Below are 25,462 nucleotides of genomic sequence, written 5' to 3' on the forward strand. Positions count from 1 at the left end.
GTCATCAAATGAAAACAAATGGGATGAAATTACTGGATTTGACTGCTTTCTTGGTCTGCAGCTGTCTGTGTCCTGATTTATGGGGGTTCATTTTTATTTCTGCAGTATTTTTGTCTTTGGCAGCTTCTGCATATCATCTGAAAGGGGGGGGGGGAATAATGTCGCTTCATTTAGATGGAAGATAATATGTTATGAATAAAATGTTTCATTTTGTCTCTGATGACTGAGGTTTTGGCTCAACTTGGTGTGGCTTTTGTGTCCTCGTATAGTTTCGGGAAAGTAAATTGAGATTTTACAAAAATGGCTGTCTGCAGACTTTGAAGGAAAAACTGTGAGAAAAAAAAAATCATGATGGCGGGTCACTTAGAGCCAGCCCAGTATAAAAATAATCTGCTGCAGATGCAGAATATTATCTTATTTTGTTTGGATGAACTATTGTAGAGTGGCTACTGCTTTGGTTACGTATAATGTTTTCTTTCATTGCATTATAAATTCTAAAAACTGTTTTATGGACTAAACATCCAGTTCACTCATGTGAAATGAACTTGTAAAATCTATGGCGCCTTGTGAAAAGTGGTTTGCATTTGTATTCAATCCCTCTGAGTAAATGCATTGTGGAACCAATTTTCTGTTAACCAGCTTGGCGTTTCTCAACAATTATTCCTCCAGTCTCAGAAATTCATAACAAATAATTTTCTCAGACACCTATAACAAAAAATGCTGATAATCAAGTACTATGCCAAAACTTCACAGTTTTATCACAGTTTATCAAACAACATCCTAATAAAAATCATTTGAAGTTTGTGATACTGCAGCTACTAACGTTTGCAACCGTCCATAAAAAACATGCAGTCTTGTCTTTCATTGTTGCTAGTGGACACATTTGAAGAGGGAGGCACACAGAAGAGAGATATGGAAGTGCATGAGCTGAGAAATCTCTCAGGCTGGGAGGTGGTTGTGTCATCTTTGCTACAATGAGTACTTTATAAGAGGCCTCCAGACTATGGAGGGCCATTCAGCGCATTGGTGCATCCAGAAAGCTTAACCCTTTCGTTGTTAGAAAGACAGAGCTCTACCTATAGCCTGTGGTCCTGGGAGCCCTTTGCACCCTGAGCCTTTCCTCGGAGAGTCACGACACCGAGCGCAGCAGAGAGACTAAATGCCCTTGAGCACAACAGGCACTTTAGCAGCAAACACATGTCAAGATGTGAATGTGCCCATTGTGCCTGACCCACCAGAGGGCTTGTAGCAGCAATAAGGGAACACTGCCAAGCTGAAACTCCCATTTACCGCCTGTCATGAAAAGGAGCATCCATGTAATTGAATGCCAAATATTTTTTATGAAATCATTCTGCGTAGCCTAAGTGATTCAGTTATTAAACAAGGTTTCAACATGCATGAAGGAGGAAAATATTAAACGTGTTTAAGACAAAATCTTGATATCCTTGGTTATATGAACTTCTCATGACTCATAAACCCTTTTACATTCTGTCGCACAACAAAAAGTCAAACGTTGATTGAATTTGATTAGCATTTTTGCTAGACAAGTCTATACCAAGCACCATAAAAATTTTCTAAAAGAAAATTGAGACAGTTTTCATTTTTATTAATGAATAATTTGTTATTGTTTATATTCAGCCACCATTACTCTTATACTCTCAGTAAAACCTGCTGCAGTCAGAAGAGACGACCTCAGTATGACTCCAGGTGTTCTTGTGAAGGACTCATAGGTGTGTTTGAAGCCTTAGAGAAGAAACTGCACCACAACACCAAACAAAACAGCAGACAGGACAAAGATAAAGTTGTGGAGATGTTAAAAGTAGGGATGGGTTATAACCAGCTAGAGTGAGTTTTGAACATCTCATTAAGAATTGTTCAAGAAGCTGCAGAAAACAACAAGTGGAGTTTGATTTTAAAGAGTAATGCACAATTAAGACATAGCTATCCACCTAACCATTCAAGCTGGGTAAGGAGAGCATCAGTCATAGAAGCAGCCAAGAAGCCCTTGGTAACTCTGGAGGAGTTGCAGAGAGCCAAAGCTCAGGTGGAACAACCTGGATAACTATTAGTGTTACGAGATACAGCTAAAGCTTGTCCGAGTTTATTTGACCCACTTTCAGGACAAGCATGCAGGAGGTAACAGATGACTGGACACTGGGCCGGAGGCTCATATTCCAGCAGGACAATGACACTAAACAAATATCCAGAACAGAATAGTGTACATTAATGGCACAACTAAAGTCCAGACTTAAATCATTTTTTGAATCAGTGGCAAGACTTGAAATTTATTTGTCTAATCTGCAGCTGCATGTGTCTGCAAGGTCAGGGATGCTGAATCCAAATGCCTGTTGAGTTTTTCAGAATTTTATTTTTCAAACATTTGAATACTACGCAAAATATTCTTCCCACTTTACAGTTGTGCACTGCTTTGTGTTAGCCTATACAAAACAATACAGAGAAGTGCATGGCTACAGAAACACAAAAATGTGAAAAAGGTTCAGTGGGTACAAATGGTTTTGCGAAGCGCGGTAGTTCCCTGTCCTGATGCTCAGCATAGTGAGCGTGCCTCTGCATCTGATATGTCCAACCACTTATTACAGAGTGCGCTGCATTGTGCCTGGGTTAGCAGGCCGGGCCAGGGAGTTTGGCGTTGTGGTTTCAGGGTGTGCGTGCGGATTTAAGATGCACAAGTGTGTGACCTATCAGTTATTTTTATGGAAAGTGTGCATTTAACTCTGTGTGTATGAGCAAGTGGCCCAAAAGCTGCCAGTCTAAAATTAAAATCCGGGTTTTCAAAATGTCTCTAATTAGAGAGGGGAGGACTGGGGTCTATTTTGAGAGCTGTGGCGGTGCACGCCCTTCCCACATGTGTGTGCACACGCCAACTAACACACATCCACATTTCCCCTGCTCGCAGTAAGTCTTATTAGACAATCCATCAAGTCCTGCAAACAGAATGTGTCCATGGAATGTGTTTCTATACACAATTTATTACAACAGTACAACCAGTGGCCTTTAAAGACATAAACAAGTAGCTGCCACACAATATTAACAAAAGCTGAATCACAGCTGCTTTACTGTAAAGCTTCAAGAAGTTATTGCAAAATGTAAAATCCTAGATTCATCAAAACAGCCCAAACTGGAAGGCTTATGGCTGCAGAGCAGGAACACAAAGGCCAGTTTAATCACTGTCTAAAGTGTTTTTACAATTTTAATGAGGCAATTTAGTGCATTTAGCTGTTTGAGAGAGAGAAAGAGAGAGAGGAAGGAATGTGGTGTATGCCTGGCTAACATTGTCTCATTGTTCTGTGTCATAACAAGGCTCTGTTTTCTGCTCCTGAGCAAAGGTGTCTGGGAAATATGGCTGCTAATTTCTATAATTGTTTTTCAAAAGGTTGTCTAAACACATTTCTGATCATTGTTCCTTTCCTAAAATGTATCTAATGAGGAACAAAACGCTTTGCTTGTAGCCATTTTTCCTAAATCACAATGACCCTGTTTGCTACCCGGCAACGAGTTTCAACATCCAGCGCGTACCGCAAACTATTAAACAACCAAGATAGATGTTACAAGAATATGGTAGACCAGCATGCTTTCCAGTGACTGATGTGATTACGTATTGAGGAATATGGGATTACATTATATCTACAAACAGTGGGTTATTGCATCCGCAGAGATTTTAATAAATGGCCAACGTTTCATTTCACAACTGGCTCTGCCCCTCTGATTGGTGCAATAAACCAAAACAGATAAAAGTGAATGTGGCAAAGGACTTTAAAATTTTGCAATCTCTTGCCATCTTCATAAAATCACAACTAAGGACACACATTTATATGCAACACATTATTTATTGCATATCTTGCTGAATTCATTAATGACATTACCTTAAAAATCCTAACAAGTTCTATAGTTCATCAAGTAGTTATTCTTCAGCCATTAAATGGACAAAACTAGTTAATTTCTGACCTTACTAAAATAATGGCCTAAGTCTATTTTGTTTTGTTGCCAAAAGTTTTTTTTTTCTTTTACTTTTTTTCAAAAATCACTTTAGGCAAAAAATAACAATAATAATAAAATTTATTTGTATTATAAATGAGTTTGTATATTTGTATTGGTATATAATACATGTTATTATAAGCTTGGATTTAAAACACTGTATTTAGATCCTAACGGCGCCTTCATAAAATGAAGTTACTACACTGTAACAATTGCTAAAGAATGCTCATATCAGAAAGAAGCCCACACAATGCAGCCGCAGGCCTCCCCAGAACAGACATTATCTCAGCCTGTATTCCTGTGTTGTTGACCCCGAGCAGGAACTTTACGGGCCGCTGTGGTCAGACACAGGGAGAGGGAAGTTAGCGCTGGCAAAGAAACGCCGAAGTCAGGCATTTTTGGAGTAAGATAAGAAGAGAGCGGCGAGAAAGGAAAAACTAAAATAACACAAAGCCACTTGGGGGGGATGAAATTACTATGACAACACGCAGCTGTTTTTGCCAAGTTTTGAAATATGTCAGCCGCCCAATCAACAAACACAACAAGGTGATAAGTGAAATATGCGTTCGGCATCCAAATATGCAGGACGCTCCGGTGCTGGGGACTGGGGGCGTGCGCTGGTGTCCCACTGTCTGTGGTCTTCCTCCAATGACCTGCATTGGCATAATAAAGTCCAGGGTTTGTGTGGCACTGGCAGGTGCTGCTCCAAGTATCCAGTGTCAGGCCTTTGTTTGCTTTTTTGATTTATTGCTCACCACTGCTCCGCCTAACATGTGCAGAGGAGAGCCTGCTGCCCCTTCCTCTCAACACCTTTCCACACAAAAATAAACCTGATCGCTGCAGGAGTTCCAGCTTTCTGCCCACTATTGGAATTCTCCCCGCTGATAAGAAGAAGGCCTGGGACATTTTGCCAACATCTCAACACGTATGAATCAAGGATAAACCTTGAGAGCAGATGCAGGCTCCTCAGTGGCACAGCTGAGAGAGTGGCGATGTGACTCAGAAGATAAAATGGTTTTGAAATGCACACAGAGATGTGCTGTAGCTTTTAAATCACACTGTGGTAATAGGGAGGGGGGCTTTGAAGTGACACAAATGCAGAGGAGTCACCAGACGCAGAACCAGAAAATAAAAACATTAGGGTCAACCACAGGGAGAAAAAAGGAAAACAGACAAATGTGATTAGATTAGATTTATAGTGCCTTGTAAAATTATTCAGGTCCCTTAAACTTTAATGTGAACAAAGAACAAATTTCAAGCTATTTTATTAGGATTTTATGTGGCAGAAAGTACAGTGGAAATGTGGTCAGACAATGCTATTCACGGATTTATCTTTCATTTTATTTGATGAGAACCTACACTTATTCACACAATTTTTTATATGAGTATATCTAAAATGTTGCAAAGAAAATGCAGCTGGAAGCTACAGTACCTAGATACAATGACACATGGTGTGCTATTAGCAGGCATCCGCAATTTTCCTTGGCGCTGACTGACTGTGAGTGGAGATAAGGAAGATTGTAGGTGTCAGATTTTGCATTAATACTATGACAATTTCCACTGTGCACATTACTGGGTGTTAAAATATGTTTGGTGTTTGAACAATTAGTTCCAAGCATTTTTAGAGGGTTCTGAATTAGGGCTTAATGAAGAAGTCGAAGAAATATAATATATGTTTTTTAAAATCTTCCACAAATAAAATCTAAAAAGTGTGATTGTTGGAAGGTGAACATCCTCGCTATTCTACAGAGACCTCTAACATACTTTCTTTCTAGATTGCCTTGTGTTTATTTCCATCCATCTTCCCATCAGGTCTGACCAATTCTCCTACTCCTAAAACATTTGGGGTTGTAATGTAACAAAATATCGAAGCGTTAAGGTGACATGAATAGTTTCACAAGGCACCACATAAACAAAGCTCCACACACTGTCATAGCCTTCATTCTCTGTTGCTTAAACTTTTAGATACTTTCTGCTGTAATAATATGTCATATCAACTTGCTATCCAAACATTGGCCACATTTTGTTTCAATATTTCCTTGGGGAATTTGACTGAAAGTTAGTAGTCGTGGAAGCTGTGGTGTTTAGCCGCGACAGAGATAGTGGAGTGTAAAATGTCGACATTCTGGAGAGACTGGACTGATGAGATTAATGTCTGTTTAAAAAAAAAGCCAGCTTAACCCAAGTTTTAAAAATGACACCCACCCACAAACACCTTCAGGTTTTCATAACTTATATGTGGTTAAAATCAGTCAGTGAAAACTGAAGAAAGGGCAAACATATTGAACATTTCTAAAAGAAAAGAATCCTGCAAAATGCAAATGTTTATCTATGCTTCCATTTGTTCTGCCTCTTATTACAACATATTGTTTTAGTGATGCTGTTTAAAGTAGCAGGAGGACTTGACTTAACGCCAGAGGTGGGGTACAATCATAGGAGTAACTCCCGGAGGGGGGCAATCTTGGAAAAGTTTTGAATTGCCCACCCCCCCCCCCCAAAAAAAACAATTTATAATTGAAGAAACCATCCATCCATCCATCCATCCATCCATCCATCCATCCATCCATCTTCTTCCGCTTATCCGGGGTCGGGTTGCGGGGGTAGCAGCTTCAGAAGGGAGGCCCAGACTTCCCTCTCCCCGGCCACTTCTTCTAGCTCTTCCGGGGGAATCCCAAGGCGTTCCCAGGCCAGGCCAGAGACATAGTCCCTCCAGCGTGTCCTGGGTCTTCCCCGGGGCCTCCTCCCGGTGGGACGTGCCCGGAACGCCTCACCAGGGAGGCGTCCAGGAGGCATCCTGACCAGATGCCCGAGCCACCTCGACTGGCTCCTCTCGATGTGAAGGAGCAGCGGCTCTACTCTGAGTCCCTCCCGGATGACTGAGCTTCTCACCCTATCTCTAAGGGAGAGTCCAGCCACCCTACGGAGAAAACCCATTTCGGCCGCTTGTATCCGCGATCTCGTTCTTTCGGTCATGACCCAAAGCTCATGACCATAGATGAGGGTGGGAACGTAGATCGACCGGTAAATCGAGAGCTTCACAATTGAAGAAACCTTTGCATTTAAATGCAATAATAAATAATATCAATATGAAAAGCCAAAGGAAATAAAGAACGAAATAAATCTGCCATTTATCTCAGAAAAATATAAGAATGAATTTTTAGGTCCCCCCTACCATTATTAGAACAATGGTTCAGTCCAAAGTGTGGGCGGAGCAACAACAGCTGCAAACAGCACAGGCTCCTTCAGAGCCACTGGAGTGAGGAGCTAGCTGCTAGCTGTTAGCTGTGGCTCTGCAGCACAAACATAAAACCCTCCAGTAAGTAAATACTTCAAGCAAAAGACATGTAACACCTTTTATTTACTTTCCCTGCTCAGTGGGAAGAAACACATTAACAATAAAGATCACACTGCAGTTCGTTATTTTCTTACTTTGACTAAATAACGATAAGCTGCCTTATTAGCAAAACCGCTACACTGCTTTCATAGACTTAGGCTTTTTTTGTCAAAGGTAGCAAACATCTCAGTCATATTTAACTCTTTAATTTTTAGTTAATTAGAAGAGTTTGAAACTGGAGGGAGGAGCTGAGAAAGTGAACCCAGAGCCGAGAACAGAAGAGAGGACAGATAGAAAAGAAAGAAAACTGCCTTTATTTCTCACTGTCTTCAATAGAGCCTTTAAAACCATCATCCATCCATCCATCCATTTTCTAACACCCTTATCCCTAGTTGGGTCTGCAGCCTTTAAAACCACAAAATAAAATCTGAATATTTTTCTATATAATCCCTGGTGCTTTAAATGTTATGTTTAAATTATAATACACCCCAGATATTCATTTCTATCTACTTGTTGGTTCTCCGTAACCAAGGACATGGCAAAACTAAAAAAGGCTTAAAAAATAAAGCAACTTAACAAGTTATAATTTAAATAGCCCATAACTTGGATTGGGAGCCATTTCAATAAATCTATGTTTATGAGGAATTTTATTAAGAGGAAACTTGTTTTTGTTTAGAACCTTAAATTGTTTGTAAAGGTGTAGCAGAGATTAGATCAGTGAGACTGAACAAAACTTGTATAGAAGCAACATTTGAATTTTAGTTTTATTTCTCAATAATTTGCTTACTGAGAATAAAACAAGTTTGATGTGCCTTACTAGTCCTTTTTGGTCCTGCAGCTTGAATGAACTTTTTAAACCACATTTTACGTTGCATTTCACTGTAACTTTGCCGACACCCCCAAAATTGGTCTTAAGAAATGTTCCTGTTTATGGTCCCCCCCAATAATGAGATGGGATTTACGCCCTTGGGTACAATCTGGACAGGTTATCACTAACAACACTGACACAAATGAGATAAAACAAATAAAAAAATAAAACACAAAAAACCATGCACAGTGCTGCTGAAGATCAATTTCAAATAACCACTTAACCTACAGGAAGATCCTAGACTATAAGAGGAACGCAAGATTAAAAACTGGCAAGATAAAAAACAAAAAAGTAATCATGAAAGGACTGTTTAGTACAGGTTAAGTAGGTTGATCAATAATTCGGTCATAATTGAATAGCAATTAAGTCATTTTATCTGTGTTCTCTACTGCAAATTAAAAAAAAGAAAGTATATGTCAAACATTTGGGTTATCTGCAACCATTTTTCAGTCAGTTCCCTGTCTGGGGAAAACTGCAACTGGGATTGCTCTCTGTTTTTTTTTTGTTTGTTTTGTTTTTTTCTTGCCACTGTTCCATAAAAGCATTGTGTGAAATGAACAATTAGCAGTTGTCCAGTCGCCAGGTTCTCATACCTGACCTCAGGATCTCTGCAGCTCCTTTAGGGGTCAGAGCAACAGAATAAAGGGTATTGAATAAAAATACATGAAACATTTTTTTTATACTTGTATTTGTAAAAATAAATAAATAAACACAATTTCCCTTCCACTTTACAGTTCCTACATTTCATTTACTATGTCCACCACACAAAATCCCAATATAATTCATTGATTTTGTGGATGTAGCATCAGAAAATGTGAAGAAAGTTAAAGTGTCAGAAGTACTTTTGCAGGGCAACGTAACAGCCAGAAGTGTGATGTACAACTGTTCTTTTGCAGCCTCAGTGGTTGACGGTAAAAATATATCTGCGCTGCCAGGATATTTTCGCCTCAATCCCATAGAGGCAGACAACACTCATGTTCATTCAGGGCTTCACTGCAGCTGTCTTGAATGAACAGGGCACGGTGACCCCCCACCCTGAGCATTTGTGCCCACTCATTTGGGTTGGCACCCACCAGGGCCAAAGCTATCAGTCACTGGAGACAATGACAACTGAAGTATGCACGGGGAGGAGTTCGGTTATGACTTTGGTAAAAGCCACAGGAAGAAGCACAAGCCCATTCACACATGAGCTGCCACTGTACATTCTCTCCATTTGTCTGTTATCCATTAAAACATTAAAACAGACACAGCTGCTACCATGGGGCACTGAGAGAGTCTGTTTCCACTGTGATTTCTAAGTAATGGCTCTAATGCATCAAACCTCTATTTATCTCTAGACAAACATATTTTTATGATTAAATTAGCACAGTGCCTTTGCCTTATAAAGTATTCTTACACCTTGTGGTTTATGTAACAGAGCAATAGAAGATAGTCCAAGAGTTTCTGCTAAAAAAGAAAATTGCCCTTGGTTTAAACAGCAGAAGACATCGAGTCTTTGACGGTTTCTATAAACGGAAAGACGAGAATCGGCTGAGAGACCTTTGGGAACTCTAGGGGAGCTGCAGCGATTTACAGCTCAGGTGAGAGAATCTGTTGAGAGGACATTAATTAGCTGGGCATTCCAGCAAAAATTTGGCTTTGTGGCAATGAGAAAGGTGCTGTTCAAAGAAAGCCTCAAGACGTTTGCCACAAGCCGTGGTGGAGACACAACAAACGTGGAAGAATGTGCCACAGTCAGATCAGACCCAAATTTGAACTGTTTGGCCTAAATGTGAAATGCTAAGTGTGGCAGAAAGTTAACACTGCACATCAATCCGAAGAAACCGCAGCGGTGGTGAAACCCGGCGGTTGCAGCATCATCCCGGGGGGTCGTTTTTCTCCTCTGGGGATGGGGGAGCTGGTCAGAGTTGATAGGAAGATAGACGGAGGTAAATACAGGGCAGTCCAGGAAGAAAACCACTTCACATTCAGTCCAAAGTGCTACTTTGCATCGGTTTATCGAGTAAAATTCCAACAAAATGCATTGAAATTTGTGGCGGCAATCCGAGAAAATGTGTTGGAGTTCATGGGGTATGATTACTTTTACAAGTCGCTGTGAATGCTGTTCCTTCACTTTCCTCAAAAGACAAATAATAATTTGGATGTGAAGCGGCGCTTTGGAAGCAAAGTTATGTTGCTTCTAGAGGCGCCTTGCCTCCTCCTCTCCTCTTTCACCCCAGTGCTGCAGATCTGTTAGTCAGGGGCCGGGGAGTTTTCAGTCTCCAGGGGCACATCCCTCTGAACCGCCTGCCAAGCTTCTCCCCGCCATCCCTCCATCCTCTTTTTTTTTGGACTCCCCTCCTTTTTACTTCTTTCCCACTTCTCCTACCCCTCACGTTGAACTTTCTCCTCCTCCTCGACCTCTTATCAACCTCTAGCTTTTTTTCTTTTTTTCCACTTTCACCCCAGAACATTTCTCTTCACTCTCACCCTTATATCTGCTCTTCCCTTTCCTTCTCTCTTCCCTCCCGTCCCCTTTTCCCGACGCAGCGATCTGGCTCCTTTGCAGCCGTGCATAATTAGGCCTAAACACAAGCCTGCAGAGGCTCACATCTGGAAGAAGTTTGGACATGGCAGTTTCCTACCAAGTGGACTAAATATTTAGGTTGAGAGTTACTGCATGTGGATGAACTCATGATAGAAGGGGTGGGAAAAGTAGAGGAGCTGGGGAGCTGCAGATAAAGGAAAATTGGGGACAGTAGGAGCTCATGAGAGAATGTAGAGGCGACGTTCTGTATTCTCAAAGAGGAATAAGTATTACTTTGCAAAACAACAACAACAACAACAACAAACAAGAAGCAGTTTTAGGAAAAGTGCAGTTCAGGCTCTGTAAAGTAGGAGGTGATAAAACTGGGTTGCTCCTTTTTGGCTGGCAGGAACAACAAACAGCTAGCTAATAGTTTTAATAAACAAATCCCCTCTGGGATTTCCCATGATGCTGAGGGGCCTCAGCTGGAATGTTCACAGGGGCCAGCTGTTGTGCATTATACGAAGCAGCCGGCCCCGGAAGCCGAGGACCGGGTGTCCTTCGGTCCTCGCCTCCTCCACTTGGAAAGAGAGCGTATCTCCAGGAGAGAGAGGCATTCGTCGAACCGGGGCAGCGGAGAGCGCTCCCCTGCCGCACCTGGGATACTGTCTGCAGGCTCTGAGCAGCCTGAGGAATGTCAGGAATAACACGAACATCAACAAGAGTTCCCAGCATTCCACATCTGGAGCTAATGTCTGAATGCATCGGGAAAAACAAAACTTTCCAGACGCCGCAATTCTCGGGCAAGGTAACAAAAATGGCGCCCCGGATTGTTTGCGCCTTGTAAACGTGCCACAGATCGCCAAGTGGCTGCACAAAAACAACCCGAGCAAAATTAGTAGGTGCGGGAACAGAAGATTATCTTCAATCACCTCTACCACTGCCAACCGAGCCATTTCGGCCTCCACTTTTCAGCAATGTGTTCTACAGATGTTTGTCTTGCCTTTATTACGCAAAATCACAAGGCCCTATAAATGGCCTGGTGGCTGGCTCATCGTCTTCATTCTTTACCTCATATGCTTGCTGCAGTGAAATGTAATTAACTCTCTCGTGGATTTCTTCTGCGGTTTTTTTTTTTCTTTTTCTATTTTGTCACAGATGAATGCTTCCGATCATCACACGAATGTTCATATCAAGGATAAAACGAATATCAAAACACGCAACATCTCAAACACTGAAATCATAAATTGTCCAACAGCATGAAGTAGGCTAAAAGATCCCAGATAAGTAAAAAAAATACTTTCTCAGAGAGAAAAAAATAAATCAAACGAATGTGACACAGTTGTTCATATTTATCGGTTTAGAAAGAGTTAAGCAGTTATTCCTAAGACTTTGGGATGCAAGCGAACCACAGCGGGAGCCATTACATACACTGGAAAAAACATGGAACAGGTGGTGAACCTTCCCAGGAGGTAATGGCTCACCAAAATTACTCCAAGAACAACTTCTTAAGGAACAAAGACATTACTTGCCTCAGTTAAGATCAATGTACCTGACTCAACAATAAAAAATAAGTAGAAATTGCATCCATGGGACTTTCCACGCTGAAACTATTGGTGACCAAAAACAACACAAAGGTGCGTCTCACCTTTGCCACAAAAAAATATATATATTGTTGAAATTTTCTGTGGATTGACTAAGCAAAAGATGGGCTTTTCGGAAGGTGTGCCTACCGTTCCATAGGTACGATAGGTATAGTACTATGGCGCTGACACACACTTTCAGAAAAAAACAAAACAAAAACATGTTGCCAACATTGAGACATGGTGATGGTGAGGTAGAAAGAGCAAATAATGTGGGAATGAGCTACATTTGAAGAAACTCTGAGCAGCTGTGAAGAAAGTTCTGCATTGCAACGGACCAAATCACCCCCCCCCCCCCCCCCCCCCAAATCAGACCAGCAATCTATCAAGAATGATTGTGTGTTTTGGCCCGTGTTGAGGCGCTTTTAAGTTTGCTCCAAAAGAGACCACACAATGAAGCGCCTCGTAATTAAAAATATCGAACTAGGACCAGCGCCGTTCCCGCTCTCAGAAGGAGACGGAGAGGCAGGGTGTGTTGCTGTCTTCGACGTGAGAGCCGGGTCACTGGTTCAACCGCAGACTCTGATATAAAACACTCTGAATGTGTTTCTGTTTATTCATGTTTTTTGCAGCAAAGGGTCAGCTGGACCATGTTGTGGAGGTGGAGAGCTGAAGGCAGAGGGCCTGGCTGAGGCAAATTTAAAGTGACAGAGTTGTGTCAAAGAGGCTGGACTTGATGATGATCACAGAGCTTCTTAATGCTTCACAGAGACGAATCCCTTCACGTCAACGTGAGAGTGATTCAAGATGGAAACGTCTGACCTTACAAGTTCAGCAACAGCTACAGGTTCTCAGTGCAGTGCAAACTAACAACGTGGAGGTGATCCAAGTGCAGTGCCTTGCAAAAGTATTCGTACTTCTTGAAAATTTTCTTTTTCTTTTTTTTTTTTTTAAGTTGCAACCTCAAACGTCAGCATGTTTTATTGCCATTATATGTAGAGCGACACAAAGAAACACTTGATTGTGAAGTAAAAGGAAAATATTCTCTAAGAATTTTCACAAAGTCACCATTGGATTTAGGTCTGAACACTGGATGGATTGTGCTTTGATGTAAATTCTTCCATCGTAGCTCTGATTGTATGTTTTCCTGGCTTGTTGGAGGTGAATCTCTACCCAAGTTTCAGGTTTTTTGGATCCTCCAAAAGATTTCCTTCCAAGTTTCAGGTTTTTTGGATCCTCCAAAAGATTTCCTTCCAGGAATGTCCTGTATTTATTGTTGTTTATTTTTAAAAAAAGACACATTATATAATCCGCCCTAGTTAACCATAAAGGCTAGTTTTCATCTGTAGTCCCTAAAGTAGTATGTAGCTCCATCTAGCTTCAGGTAACTAGCAAAACCTTTGAGCAGCTTTCCTGTCCCTGCTAAGCAAAAGCATGATGCTGCCACCACCATGTTTCACAGGGCTGGAGGGTGTGTTCAGGTTGATAAGCAGTGCCAGTTTTCTGCTACTCATAGTGTTTTGCATGCAGGTCAAGCAAGTTACATTTGACTCTCATCAGGACCCTCTGCTATGTTTACTGTGTGCCCTACATGGCTTGTAGCAAACTGTCGTTCAGCAATGGCTTCCTTCTGCTTTCATTGAGGTCCAGTTTGTGGAGTGCATGACCTGCAGCCCTCCCAGAGCCACCTTCTCTGATTAATGCTCTCCTTGTCCTGCCTGCCAGTTTTGATGGGCAACCATGTTCTGGTAGTTTTACGGTTTTGCCATTTTCTTCACATTAATCAGATGATGGATTGAGCCATATTGCTCTATCAGAGAAATTTACTAGCCTGGCTTCTGAATGTTGCACTGAGTTGCTTTTGGGGGTATCTGAGTAAAGCGGGGGAGGGTGTTTTGTGGGTTTTAACAAAAAAAGAAACTGATAAATTTTGCGGAGAAATAATTTTGAAAGGGAACTGTAAGTCTGCGCATGGGAACTTTTAAGTCAATAGTGGCAATCGTTGAAAACACAGTTTTGGCCGGAGACGTGCTTGACACACTTTGCTCAAGTAAGAGGACGCAGTCTGAAAGGAAGGAACCTGGATGCACATGAGTGTGTTCAGAAGTTAATGTTTCTACTTACAGAGTGACGGTCCTGTTGGGGAACAAACTGAAGTCCGGAAGTTCAACCAGCTCCTCCTTGCTGCAGCTCACCCTCCTGCCCACAGATTGAGGGCTGTGCGCCTTGAGGCGATCCTCCGTGCAGCTGCAGCCGCTGGTGGAGGCGAGTGGCCCAGGGCAAACCTGGACGAGTCCCGCTCCGGAGGCGGACAGCAGGAGCAGCATCAGTACCAGACGCCCCGGCAGCAGAGGGATGCCAGCTGCGGGCGCAACCATTGTCCTTCGCCTGGATCTCACCTCAGCTGCACCCCCGCCTCCAGTCATCCCATATCTCCACCATGAAGATCTCGGTTGGAGTTTATGAAAAGGAAGAATGAAGAAGCACGCTGAGCTCCAGTTAAATAAATGAATGAAGGGTGAAAGTCTTTCGCTCAGCAGTGAACTCCCATCTCATCCGGTCATTCCAGAAACATCAGAGGCGCTGATTTCCCAAATGTCCCGTTATGTCATGGCAGCCTGGGCGCACGGCTCCCCTTTGCTCCAAAAGGTTATTAAATCCAAAGGACGAGAGTCCATCCGGTGGTTTACAGCAGTTATACCAGCGATGGCTTTCTGGGTCCTGGAAAACTTGGTTGTGATTAAGGCAAAAAATGGATTTACACTTTTTTTTCAGGACTCACGGGAGTGTCCAAATTACCGTTATCTTGCCCTTTGAAAGTCAATCCACGCGCTGCTGAGATTTACCGCAGAACCCACGCACATTCATTCCGAGTCGCAACTATTTCTAAAGAAGAGATGAATAAATTAACTTTACTGTCTTGTTCCGATGATTCTTTTCAAAGTTTTCCTCGGCTTTTTCCTCGATTCCCGGGAGGTCCCCGCACTCTCACGCACAGTTTAAACTGAATTTAATCGGGAGGGAGGGAGGGAGGGAGTGAGGGGGGGAGACGGGGGACGGAATGAAGTCGGACAAGAAAGGAGTTTGTTCCTCATCTGCTCCCGTCTGATTCCTCAAAATAAAACGGGGGTTTTGCCTGTATGCCTCTGTCAGTCTCACTCAGTTGAGGGTATACTACCCAAAGTGCGCCCATTCCTTCCCCGTCTGCGCTCTTTCCCCCGCGGTCCTAGCGCATCCGGATCAGGGTCGTCCCACCAGAAATCACTTCATACAGTCCCAGATCCGACCCAACACTGAATGAGGCCCTGATTGGATGATTATGTTAGGGGACAACTTCCTATAACACCTCAGACAATTATTATTATTTTTTTATTTTATTTTGTGTTTTTGCGCTCCACAGTAATTACATAAAGGTGCTCTGTGCTCTGCCTCCCCACAGTTACAGGACATGATACGGCTGCTTGAAAAACAAACAGTTCAATAATTTGAACTCATATTACAGAAATATACTACCACAGTCTATTACGGTTAATTTACGGAGTTACGGGTAATGAAAGCCCAGAATGTATTTTCAGAAAATTACAATATTACATAAGAGCAATGAAAATCCTTTCTAATTCAAAACTGTTGTTTTTTGATGTTGTAGGCTTGGAATGGTCCTGTCTAATCCCAAAGAAAACTACCAAATGAACAATCCAGAAAACACTGACACCCTCACAAAAGTTGCTTCCCTAAGATGCTGACTCTTCACAGAGAGCCACATCCGAGCGGAAAGTCGAGTGGATGGACAAAAATGTGGTAGGAAATGTTGCACAAGCAAACAGCTATAACCACGGCCTGGAAAGGAGTTTTGAAGTAAAGATTGTGCAAGACACAAAAGGAGACACAAAAGGTGGACTGCAGCTGGAGTCAATTCTTCAAGAGCTGAACGCACCAACGTATCAATGACATGGGCTTCACTTTTTACATTTATGGTCCTCTGTCATTCCAGAACCAAATGTCTTATCAAGGATGATTGATAAGATGAAAGTAAATTTCACATTTTACTTCCAAATCAAAATTCCAGAGTCTGGAGGAAGACTGGAGAGGAACGGAGTTTACGTTTATTGAGATGCACAAAGTTTCGACAGGCAGAGACGATTTGGGGTGACATGTCATTTACTGCTGCTGGTCCACTGTATTTTACCAAGTCCAAACTCAGTGCAGTCACAACATTTCAGACCATTTTCTCCTTCCTTATGCCAATAATCTTTTTGGAGATGCTGATTTGTTTTCCTTCAAGAGTTGACACCTCTCCGTACTACCAGGAATGCCGATACTTACTTTAAAACCACAGGCTGATCTCCTGGTGTACAAGCAACCATGGTAATGTCTTGAGTAAATGTGCAGTACAGTACAATCACTACATGCTCTCGGCCAGGTAGAACTTTTTTATTAGTCTTATGAATAGTCAGATCTTCTGAGAAGGTACTAGAAATAATAAAATTACTAGAAATAAGAGTAAAATTATATTACCTAGTGTGTAATTAGTTTAAAGTATAGATAGCATATTTAACTTTTATTGAATTATTGAAAGGTATTGTCCGAAAGATAAGCAAATATATTGAGCCTTTAATAGTTTAAATAACTATATCATAAATAAAATAAACTAGCTAATGGGCAGGATGAAGAAAACTGAGTGTCTCATCAGTTTTTCTTTACTTCAAGATTACTAAAGTATAAATAACTTTACAGTTAAACCTCAAATTGCTAAACCATGATGTCACGCAGGGAAACTAATATAACAACAAGTAGCTTTCGGAAAAAGCTAAATTTCCTCAATAAAGAACAGGGAATACTATTGTTTTGAATTAGTTGCCTCCATCTACAACACAGGAAGGTCTTGCTTTCAATGTGTGTCTGGGCTGGAGGAGCAAAGTAAAGTTATGAATGAATGCTGAAAGCCTCTGGTGCATTGTGTGCCTGAGCAGATCAAAGACTGTCCATTCAATCGGCGGGAACGAGAGGAAGCAAAGACTTTTATAGATAGGGTGCACTTCACTAAATTCTGTATTGTTCCTGGAAAAAGACTTATGATCAAATAGAGCACTGTAAGCGTGAAAACGAACAAAGACGGAGCTGTAATAATGCTGGTGATAAGTGTTTGTTGGCAAGGCTGTTGATTTTACAGTGTTGGAGCACACAAGACAGCAAACTATTTTATTTTCCACAGTGTCTCCAGATCGTCCACTTTTCAGGTCTCCCATGCTCACTTCTGTCCAGTTCATTCTACGAGTTTCTAATGGGGTTTGATTTTGATTTGATTTTAGGTCATTTTTCCTAGACTGTCTACCACTCATGTAGCAAAACGCCCCAAAAAACCTGACTTTGCATGTTCACCTTGTGCTTGCGTTGGTTCTCCAACTTCCTGCCACAGTCCAAAATCTTGCATGTTAGGCTAATTGGTTGGAGCCTATGTGCATGTTGTTTGTCCTGTGTATCTGTGATGGACTGGTGGTCTGACCACGGTGTACCCCGCCTCTCGCCCAGTGACCACTCGTTCAATTTAAGTATTTTGACGAAGTACAAAATTTAGTTTAAAACCACCGTATTAAAGACATCATGCAGCCTAAAAAGATTCATATCACCTTGTTGGGGGGAGGGGAATGTACAAAAAACTGTTGCATTGCAAGTCTACTTCAACTAAGTAGAGCTTTATGTTTGCCAAAACAAAGTGCAGTGTTAATGGGTGAAAAGCTCAACCTTAATCTCTTCTGTCCGGGTTTCTGATAAAGCCTCAATAGAGTTTAACAAATTCAAAGTTACAGATTTACAGTTGTAATGGTCGGACAGAACAGGATTTATTTTGCCATCACTCTAAGACAATCGGTCGGTATGAATATACCCAAACGGTTGCCAATGACACATAATGACCCCAAGATGTTGCACCTGTCCACCTTGCTTTGGAAATGTTTTTCTTCATCCCTGCATACGTTGGTAAAATAAACCTGAGTATTTGCCCAGCCTCGTTTGTCTTAGCTCTAGTTGTTTTAAATTTTGGTGTAGTTAACCTGATTCTCACCAAAGGCCAGTTTGGTTCAGTAAATATTTTTCTTGTTGCCTATTTCTGATTTTTGAAGATCAGACATTTGCCTTACTTACAGTAAGTGACATGTTGTTTTGTCTTTCCCATTTTGAAGCGTGGGACCTACGATGCATTATATTTATACCCAGGTGAAAGAAGAAGACACATATTTTATCTTTTCTTCCACCAAGCCCACTTAGAATGTTTTCTAGGAAACTTATCTTTATTCCCTTAATGCTTTGCTTCTTACTGGATGTCATAGACAACAGTAAGCTCATCATAGTAATAATGCCGGCCTGTTTTGTAGCAATCTCCACAACAAAAAGCTAATGCAGTGAAACCCTGCTGGCTCTGAATACAAATGGGTTTTTGTCCACTTCAAACATGTCAAGCTGTAACTAAACATAAATGTTTCAAAGTTGACTGAGATTGAGAGTGTTGCTCTTTGCATACCATGTTGTTGATGTTGTAAGAGTAGTGAAATATATGGACTTCCAGATCTTCCGAATGTGCTTGCACAAACGAATACTTTGATTTAATCCCAGGTCTACTCTGAAAGAAAAAATAATATTCCCAAACCTCAATCTTTTTTGTTGAAATACTTTTTTTTTTTTTTCAAATTGAGCTCCACTTACTTTATCTTTCACTTTGGTCTGCGGTTTAGTTTTATTTTTTTTAGCTGTGTGCACAAAAAGTTCTGAAAATACAGAAGATTACTTCTGTTTTAAAAATACTTTTTGATATACGAGAGGCCTGGGAGGACAGAGGCTGTGGTGATTCAAATCTGGAGAGCGTTTCAAAATACGAGGCGGTGCAGGAGGAAAGCTTTTGAAAAGGTTACTTCTTGCAATTGGGCTTGACATGTGTTCACTAACACATTCAAACTACAGGTTCCCCAGTCATGCAAGCAGCCTGGCAGTATATAATAGTGCACTGTGCTCTGACCCCTGCAGCAGACCCCCGGTTTGTTATTCCTGTATGTGATACTGTACTCTGGAGCAGGCTCAGACAGCCAGCATGGTTACTAAAAGAAAGCACAAGGAGTAGATGGGCGCCTGTTCTGTAATGAAACAGAGGGGTGTTTATCCAAGCTGTTAAATAAGGCTTCAAGTGCAACACCCCCCTCCAGCCCCACAAGACCCAAATCTCTCTCATCTGGAGAGCACAGTTTCCATTTTAAACATTGCGTCCCAAACTGCACATTACATCAAATTGTACTTAATGGTATCCAGACAAACTTTAATGTCGTTCCAACATTTTCTCTGCAGCCCCCAACCCCCTTCGCCCTGTATAGCTAAGCAAGCAATCTCTCCTTTCTCTGTTCCACATCTGGACTCCATCCCAGGTGAAGAATGGGGAAAGCAGAGAACACTGGGAGAGAGAGAGAGAGAGAGAGAGAAAGAGAGAGAGAGAGAGGGGAAACGTAGCAAGGCTTGGAAGTGCAAAAAGACAAACTATGCTAATGTTTGATTTGGATGACAAATATTAAGAGATAGCAGTTCATAAGAGGCATGAGCTGTGATTCCTCCAGAGGGACAGGATTTTCCTATTGTCCCACAGATGGCTGAGAGGAAATAATCAAAACATAGGAAACTTTTCTCTGCACAATTAAGAGCAACAGACCAAGTGACTGTTGAGATGAGGTATAGTACAGTATTGTGTTTCTTCCACTTCCAGCCAGGAAACTTTGTGTTTAGTAACACAGTTACATCTAGTGGCATTACATAGAAAATGGCAACAGAGACTCCCAGTAATTCAGCTCTTGCTACTCTGTAAAAGGTTGGTTGGGGGGCTTATGTAAAATCGACTTTTTGAATCAGTCATGTTTGTGTTTTCTTGCTCGTTAAATATCAACTTCTAGCTTGAATTCTGAAAGCTCAAAATAATTTATAGTTTGTCCATCCGCTATATACTCTTGAATAACTTCTCTATCACTTTTGGCTTGTAAAGCAGTTGACCTGAAAGATGCACTAAAAATCATGCAAGGATTGGATCAAAAATGTTACATTGAAGGACAAACACAGGACATATGACAGCTCTAATCTCTTAAGAAAAAAAGATGGTGGAGCACCATAATTTAAAAACAAGTTGAATTGTCACCATAAAACAAAAGCTTGCTGAAAAGTTTGCAAAATGCAACATTTGTTGCTGCTACACATTTTGACCAGGGTTAAATAGCTTACTGAATCTACACACAGTTTCCCCAAATCCACATGGATAAAAAATTTTTTTAAAAACTGTAGCAATAGCACCATCTTGTGGTAGATAATAGAATTGTGCAACCATTTATTGAAAGTGTAATATTTTGCATTAAAATTCAGTGTTATGAGATGAACTAAGGTCAGTACTAATTATAACCTGTCCTAACCCACTACTGTAAACTTTACATTAATCACACTAATAAAACCTTAATGCTGCCAGACGTTATTGAGTTTGAATAAATATTTTGATTTCTCAATGTAAGGGCCTTCAGTGGAGCTTAACCTATTTGGTTGGAGTAACAAATGAACATAAGGTCAAACGCAATTTTAAAAAAAAAACCCAACTGTTTTAAACATTTAACTGGTTAGCTGTAACAAAAGAAAAAAAAAAAATATATATATATATATATATTGAAACCCCATGAGTTGCATTGACACAATTGTTGCAGTTGTGAACTGAAGAAGGCATAAGATAAATTACCCAACATAACTCCAATAAAAATGACAAGGCAGGAAATTAGTCACACATTAAACAGACCTTCAAAGTCCTCTCAGGAGAGACTTCAGGTTGTGCAACTTTATTATATTCCACAAAAAATGTGAAGATTAAAGTCCACCTCTGAGTACTTCTGGAACTGGACATGTGCTGCAGTATAACTTTGTATCACATCAACTGTCCCATGCTTACAATATGCATTTTAAATGATCTACATTATAATATCATCATCAAAAGAATATCAAAAATATTTATATATTGAAAAGATATTTTGTCCCTCTAAATTAGCAAAAGAGCCAAACAACAAGCAGACCCCTGCGCCCCTTGCTTTACCGATTCTTATCATTTCATTTTACAAATAAGTACAGATAAATTCAAAAGGCATTTTGCCCTGAATCAGTCACTCTCCACAACTCTACAATAACTTGGCAACCATCTTTTTTTCTTGTCTTTGTCATGTGGAAACACACACAACCATTCACACACACACACACAATATGAAGCCATGCAGAACCAGTGTTTGCATGAGAAAGCATGCAATCACTCACACTCGCACACTTGCACAGCACCATCTGAACAACTTTAAGGCAGCATTCAGAGTTGATTAGTTATTGGTCCCTTTTTTTATTCAATCAGAAAATTCTCATCCTCTGTTCTACTCATTTTTTTTACATTTTTTATTTTATTTTTTTTAAAGCATCTGCGTTCTTAAATCTGGCCTGAGTATTATGTGGGCAAAGAATGACAGAGACCATGAAGGATGAACCATATTGGGAAAAAAAGTTCTCATAAACCAAAAAGTAAGGCAATAAAGTGTATATTATACATTGCATTATTTGATTAAAGATTAAAGATCAGAAATTAATGTAATGTCAACCCCACAAAAAATATTTCCAAGGCATATCGGTGAGTCAGATGAGGTGGTGCTTCATTGAGGCAAGCAGTACTCTGCGCAGAGTGGAACAGGCGTGCAGGGGCCAACTCATTGGCGGGGGGACACGGTGGTCTGAATGGAGTTGCCTGGGCCCTGATACCTCTCTTTGGCATGCTTCTCACAATACATTACATCTCCAACCCAAAAGTGACCTCTCATCTTCAGGTTAAGCCCGCAATCTGTGCAGGTGTAGCACTCTGGATGACGGAAGGAGCTGTCCGTGATGCGCACTGCCTGTGTCCTGCGGAGTTGAATAGAGAAGTAAACATGTCAGATATTTGAAAAGCATCTTATTTTCTGTCTTCTCTGATTCGCTCTGCTGGATAAATGCAGTCTGTTCCACTTTTTTCATTCAAAGGTTCGTCCTTTTTCCAGTTCTTACTAAATTTCTTTCTGTAAGTACAATATGTTTATCAATTTCAGATGGCGCTTCTGTAAGCGCCCCCTTAATGTATATTTAATATTAAATTCACAAAAAAAACCATACAAAAGATAGATACATAAAACAAAACTTTTAGTCCATAAATACGAATGTTCCACTGCCTCAGCAATGTGGAAAATCTCAAAAAGCCTAATTTGAGGAGCTTACATATACTTATTTGGCATAAATGTAACTAATTCTGAGCTTTCAATGATCCATATAAACATATTTTTCCAATTTGGAATCATGCAACTAATGACTGCAAAGAACGTGGAAAGACAAGAATTGGGTGCCCAAGTTTGAGTTTGTGGATTTTTTGTTCCACAGGCTGGTCCCCACAAGGGAAAACGCTGTTTTTGGGTCAGAGGTTAGATTTAGGACTAAGGTGTGAATTGAGTTTTGGTTAGGGTTAGGTATGTAATGGTTAGGGTTAGGATAAGGATAAGGTTTAGGCTGTAGAAATAAATGGAAGTCAATGGAAAGTCCCCACAAAGATAGCCACGCACACATATGTGTGTGTGTATCTACATGCGTGTGTTTGAGATCATTGACCTTTCCGAACAGCCAACTGTATGTAAAGTCCATCAAAGCTCAAACCTGTGTCACTCACAACAGGAAAACAGTTTTCAGATTGTAGATGTAGAAAGAAATCTCTGCTTTAAAATCTGTACATTGAACCTGTTTAAAAACTACAGGTCAGAGATGACAGACATTTTTTAATTTACAGGAACCACCAAGGCTCAGACTTGGCATTAAGTGGAAGCTGCTGGGACATCAGCATCATGGTCAAGTGTCTTATGGATCATAAAGATGACAAGAAAGAAGTACCTGCACAAAAACTGTCATGAAAGATTGACTGAAAACTGCAGCTGCCCAAATGGAGAAGTCAAATGTATTTGGGGAAAAATCTTTATTATCTAGCTGAAAATGATTAAGCAATAGGAATGTTTCAAATCCATTAGAGCATTTGAACAGGAACTAAAGAACACAGCGGAGGCAGCATCATGCTGAGGGTTTGTTTTACTGGCACTGGTGCACAGGACAAATATGAGAGCTTATCTAAAAACAACAGCTTGATGGTTCAAGCTTCCAATGATCCCAAATCAAAAGCTGATAAAGCAGGCTAACATTAAGTTCATTGAATGGTCTTGATTCCATTGAAAGTTTATGGAATATGCTAAAAAAGTTGAGCCTGTGCCAGGAAACCCACCAACATAAATGACCTCTACAATTTATGGATGGATTTATGGTCAAATATGTAGCCAGAATTAAAAAAAAGAATGTCTATATCTCCAACAAGACTGGCTTAGCAACTTGCTAAAGGACATTTATCCATCCATATCAATGGGGATGTGTGAGAGTTTCTTTAGTTTTGAGCTTATCTGGATTAGAGAACAAATACAAAACAAACTCAAACTTATGCATCCACATCTTGTTTATAAGTTAGTTGATTTTTTATGTTGTATACTCCTTTAACCCTTGATAAATAACTGTTCAAATGCATTATTAAAAGTTCAACGCAACATTAAGATTGGTGTGTGAACATAAACTCTGATGGAAACCATACACTACCTCAGTGGTAATAAAACTACAGGAGGACTTACACAATGCTTGTGCCACACTTCTCACAGGTGTGGTGTTTGCTGGCTCCTGTAACAGATGTGCTCTGTTTCGGTGGGTTGGGGGAAAGCTTCCCCGGAAACCGCAGGGCTGCCTCTGAAGACAAACATAGATATAAACAAACCTGCTGATAAAGACATTCTGACAACATGCTTTTCCAACTTTTTTTTTTCTTCCCTTTCGCCACATTCAAATTTAGAAAAAAACAAAACAGTTCTCCTGACTGATGTCAATCCCCCACAGAGTTGCAAATCCGCATGCTTCTAACCTTTCTCATCAGCCTCCAGCACTTCTTGCAGCATTTTAAAGGTGTTGGACTGACGAGGTGGCGTGCGTGACTCCTTGTTCTCCTGGATCATCTTGTACACCTCCGAGTTCCTGTCAAACCTTTGCATGGCAAAGTCAGAACTGGAACTACTGCAGAGGGAAAGCAGAATAACATAGATAATAGTTTAGCAAACACCAGAAACCCGAGGTCAAACTAGTTTCCACCCAAACATGACATAATCAACATTAATCCTTTGGCCTTATAATCCTGTATAAGATTTTCAAAATAGTGATCATAGTGGTTTCATGCTTCTACACAAGCAACTGAACTTTGAACTGAGATACTATTAAAATTAGGACAAAGAAATAAAATAATGTTTGTCCCTCCCACTGGTTCCACATATCAAAAGCTATCGGTAGATGTGAGTGTTTGCCGTTGGCAGGAACTGGTTGGGCAGGTATTCTCCAGTAAGGCCAGGTGTTTGGTGCCTTGCGCCTGTTGACAACTCGACGCTCAGAATCAGTCAGCGAAACCTGACAGGCTGTCCAACCTGTTGCCACTCAGCAAAATACTTGGAGAGTTAGCCATCAACATACACGTGTTGCAGGAAGAATCTTCAACAATTCAATGAGCTCACCCTCAAAACAGCAGGTTGCAGCTCAAGCTGGTCAATGTAATATCAGCAAAGGGTCAATGAAGGACCTTGTTTCGAATGCTGAATTTGGTGTTTGATTATTTTTTAGAAGCATATCAGTAACAAACTTAATTAAAAAAGGGATTTCCATTTAGGAGTATATGTTAAAATATTTTGACACTTATTTCTTCACAAATATCCAAATTCCTTTCTTTCAGACAATTTCTATATGTAAAAAAGCTAATATATATATAAAGGTGTGATTACAATCAGTAATTACAAAACCTGAATATTTCATAAAACTGATGTTATGGTTTCAACAATAAATGGACACACCACACCAAAAAAAACATAAAACAAGGTAATGTAAAATACTGACTAGATGTTAGAATTTTAATTAAATGAAGATAATTTTAAATCTTTGATATCCGTGTTTTAATAAATTGACAAACATGTCGTGCACAGCTGAAATGATAAATGGAGAGGAATCTTTATTCATCTTACAATTTTGTATTTAGGCTTTCAAACTAGTTTGAT

General features: G+C 40.6%; 2 protein-coding genes across 3 annotated transcripts in view; both read right to left on the bottom strand.

Moving 5' to 3' along the window:
• The window catches only part of adgra2 (adhesion G protein-coupled receptor A2), a 50,107-nt gene extending 34,629 nt beyond the window's left edge, over nucleotides 1-15,478 (bottom strand). Inside the window, exon 1 of the mRNA XM_032578891.1 lies at nucleotides 14,412-15,478. Coding sequence (XP_032434782.1) covers nucleotides 14,412-14,713 — 302 coding nt within the window. The 5' untranslated portion in view covers nucleotides 14,714-15,478. The remainder of the gene's footprint in view (nucleotides 1-14,411) is intronic.
• A 5,591-nt stretch (nucleotides 15,479-21,069) lies between these two features.
• The window catches only part of pdlim2 (PDZ and LIM domain 2 (mystique)), a 38,097-nt gene continuing 33,704 nt past the window's right edge, over nucleotides 21,070-25,462 (bottom strand). For both annotated transcript variants that reach the window (XM_032578749.1, XM_032578748.1), the window contains exons 8-10: nucleotides 24,292-24,440; nucleotides 24,008-24,119; nucleotides 21,070-22,223 (exon numbers count right to left, since the gene is read on the bottom strand). In XM_032578749.1, the coding sequence (XP_032434640.1) occupies nucleotides 22,031-22,223; nucleotides 24,008-24,119; nucleotides 24,292-24,440 (454 nt within the window). In that variant the 3' untranslated portion in view covers nucleotides 21,070-22,030. The remainder of the gene's footprint in view (nucleotides 22,224-24,007; nucleotides 24,120-24,291; nucleotides 24,441-25,462) is intronic.

The sequence above is a fragment of the Xiphophorus hellerii genome, chromosome 12 (genome assembly GCF_003331165.1).
Source record: "Xiphophorus hellerii strain 12219 chromosome 12, Xiphophorus_hellerii-4.1, whole genome shotgun sequence".
Taxonomy (NCBI): domain Eukaryota; kingdom Metazoa; phylum Chordata; class Actinopteri; order Cyprinodontiformes; family Poeciliidae; genus Xiphophorus; species Xiphophorus hellerii.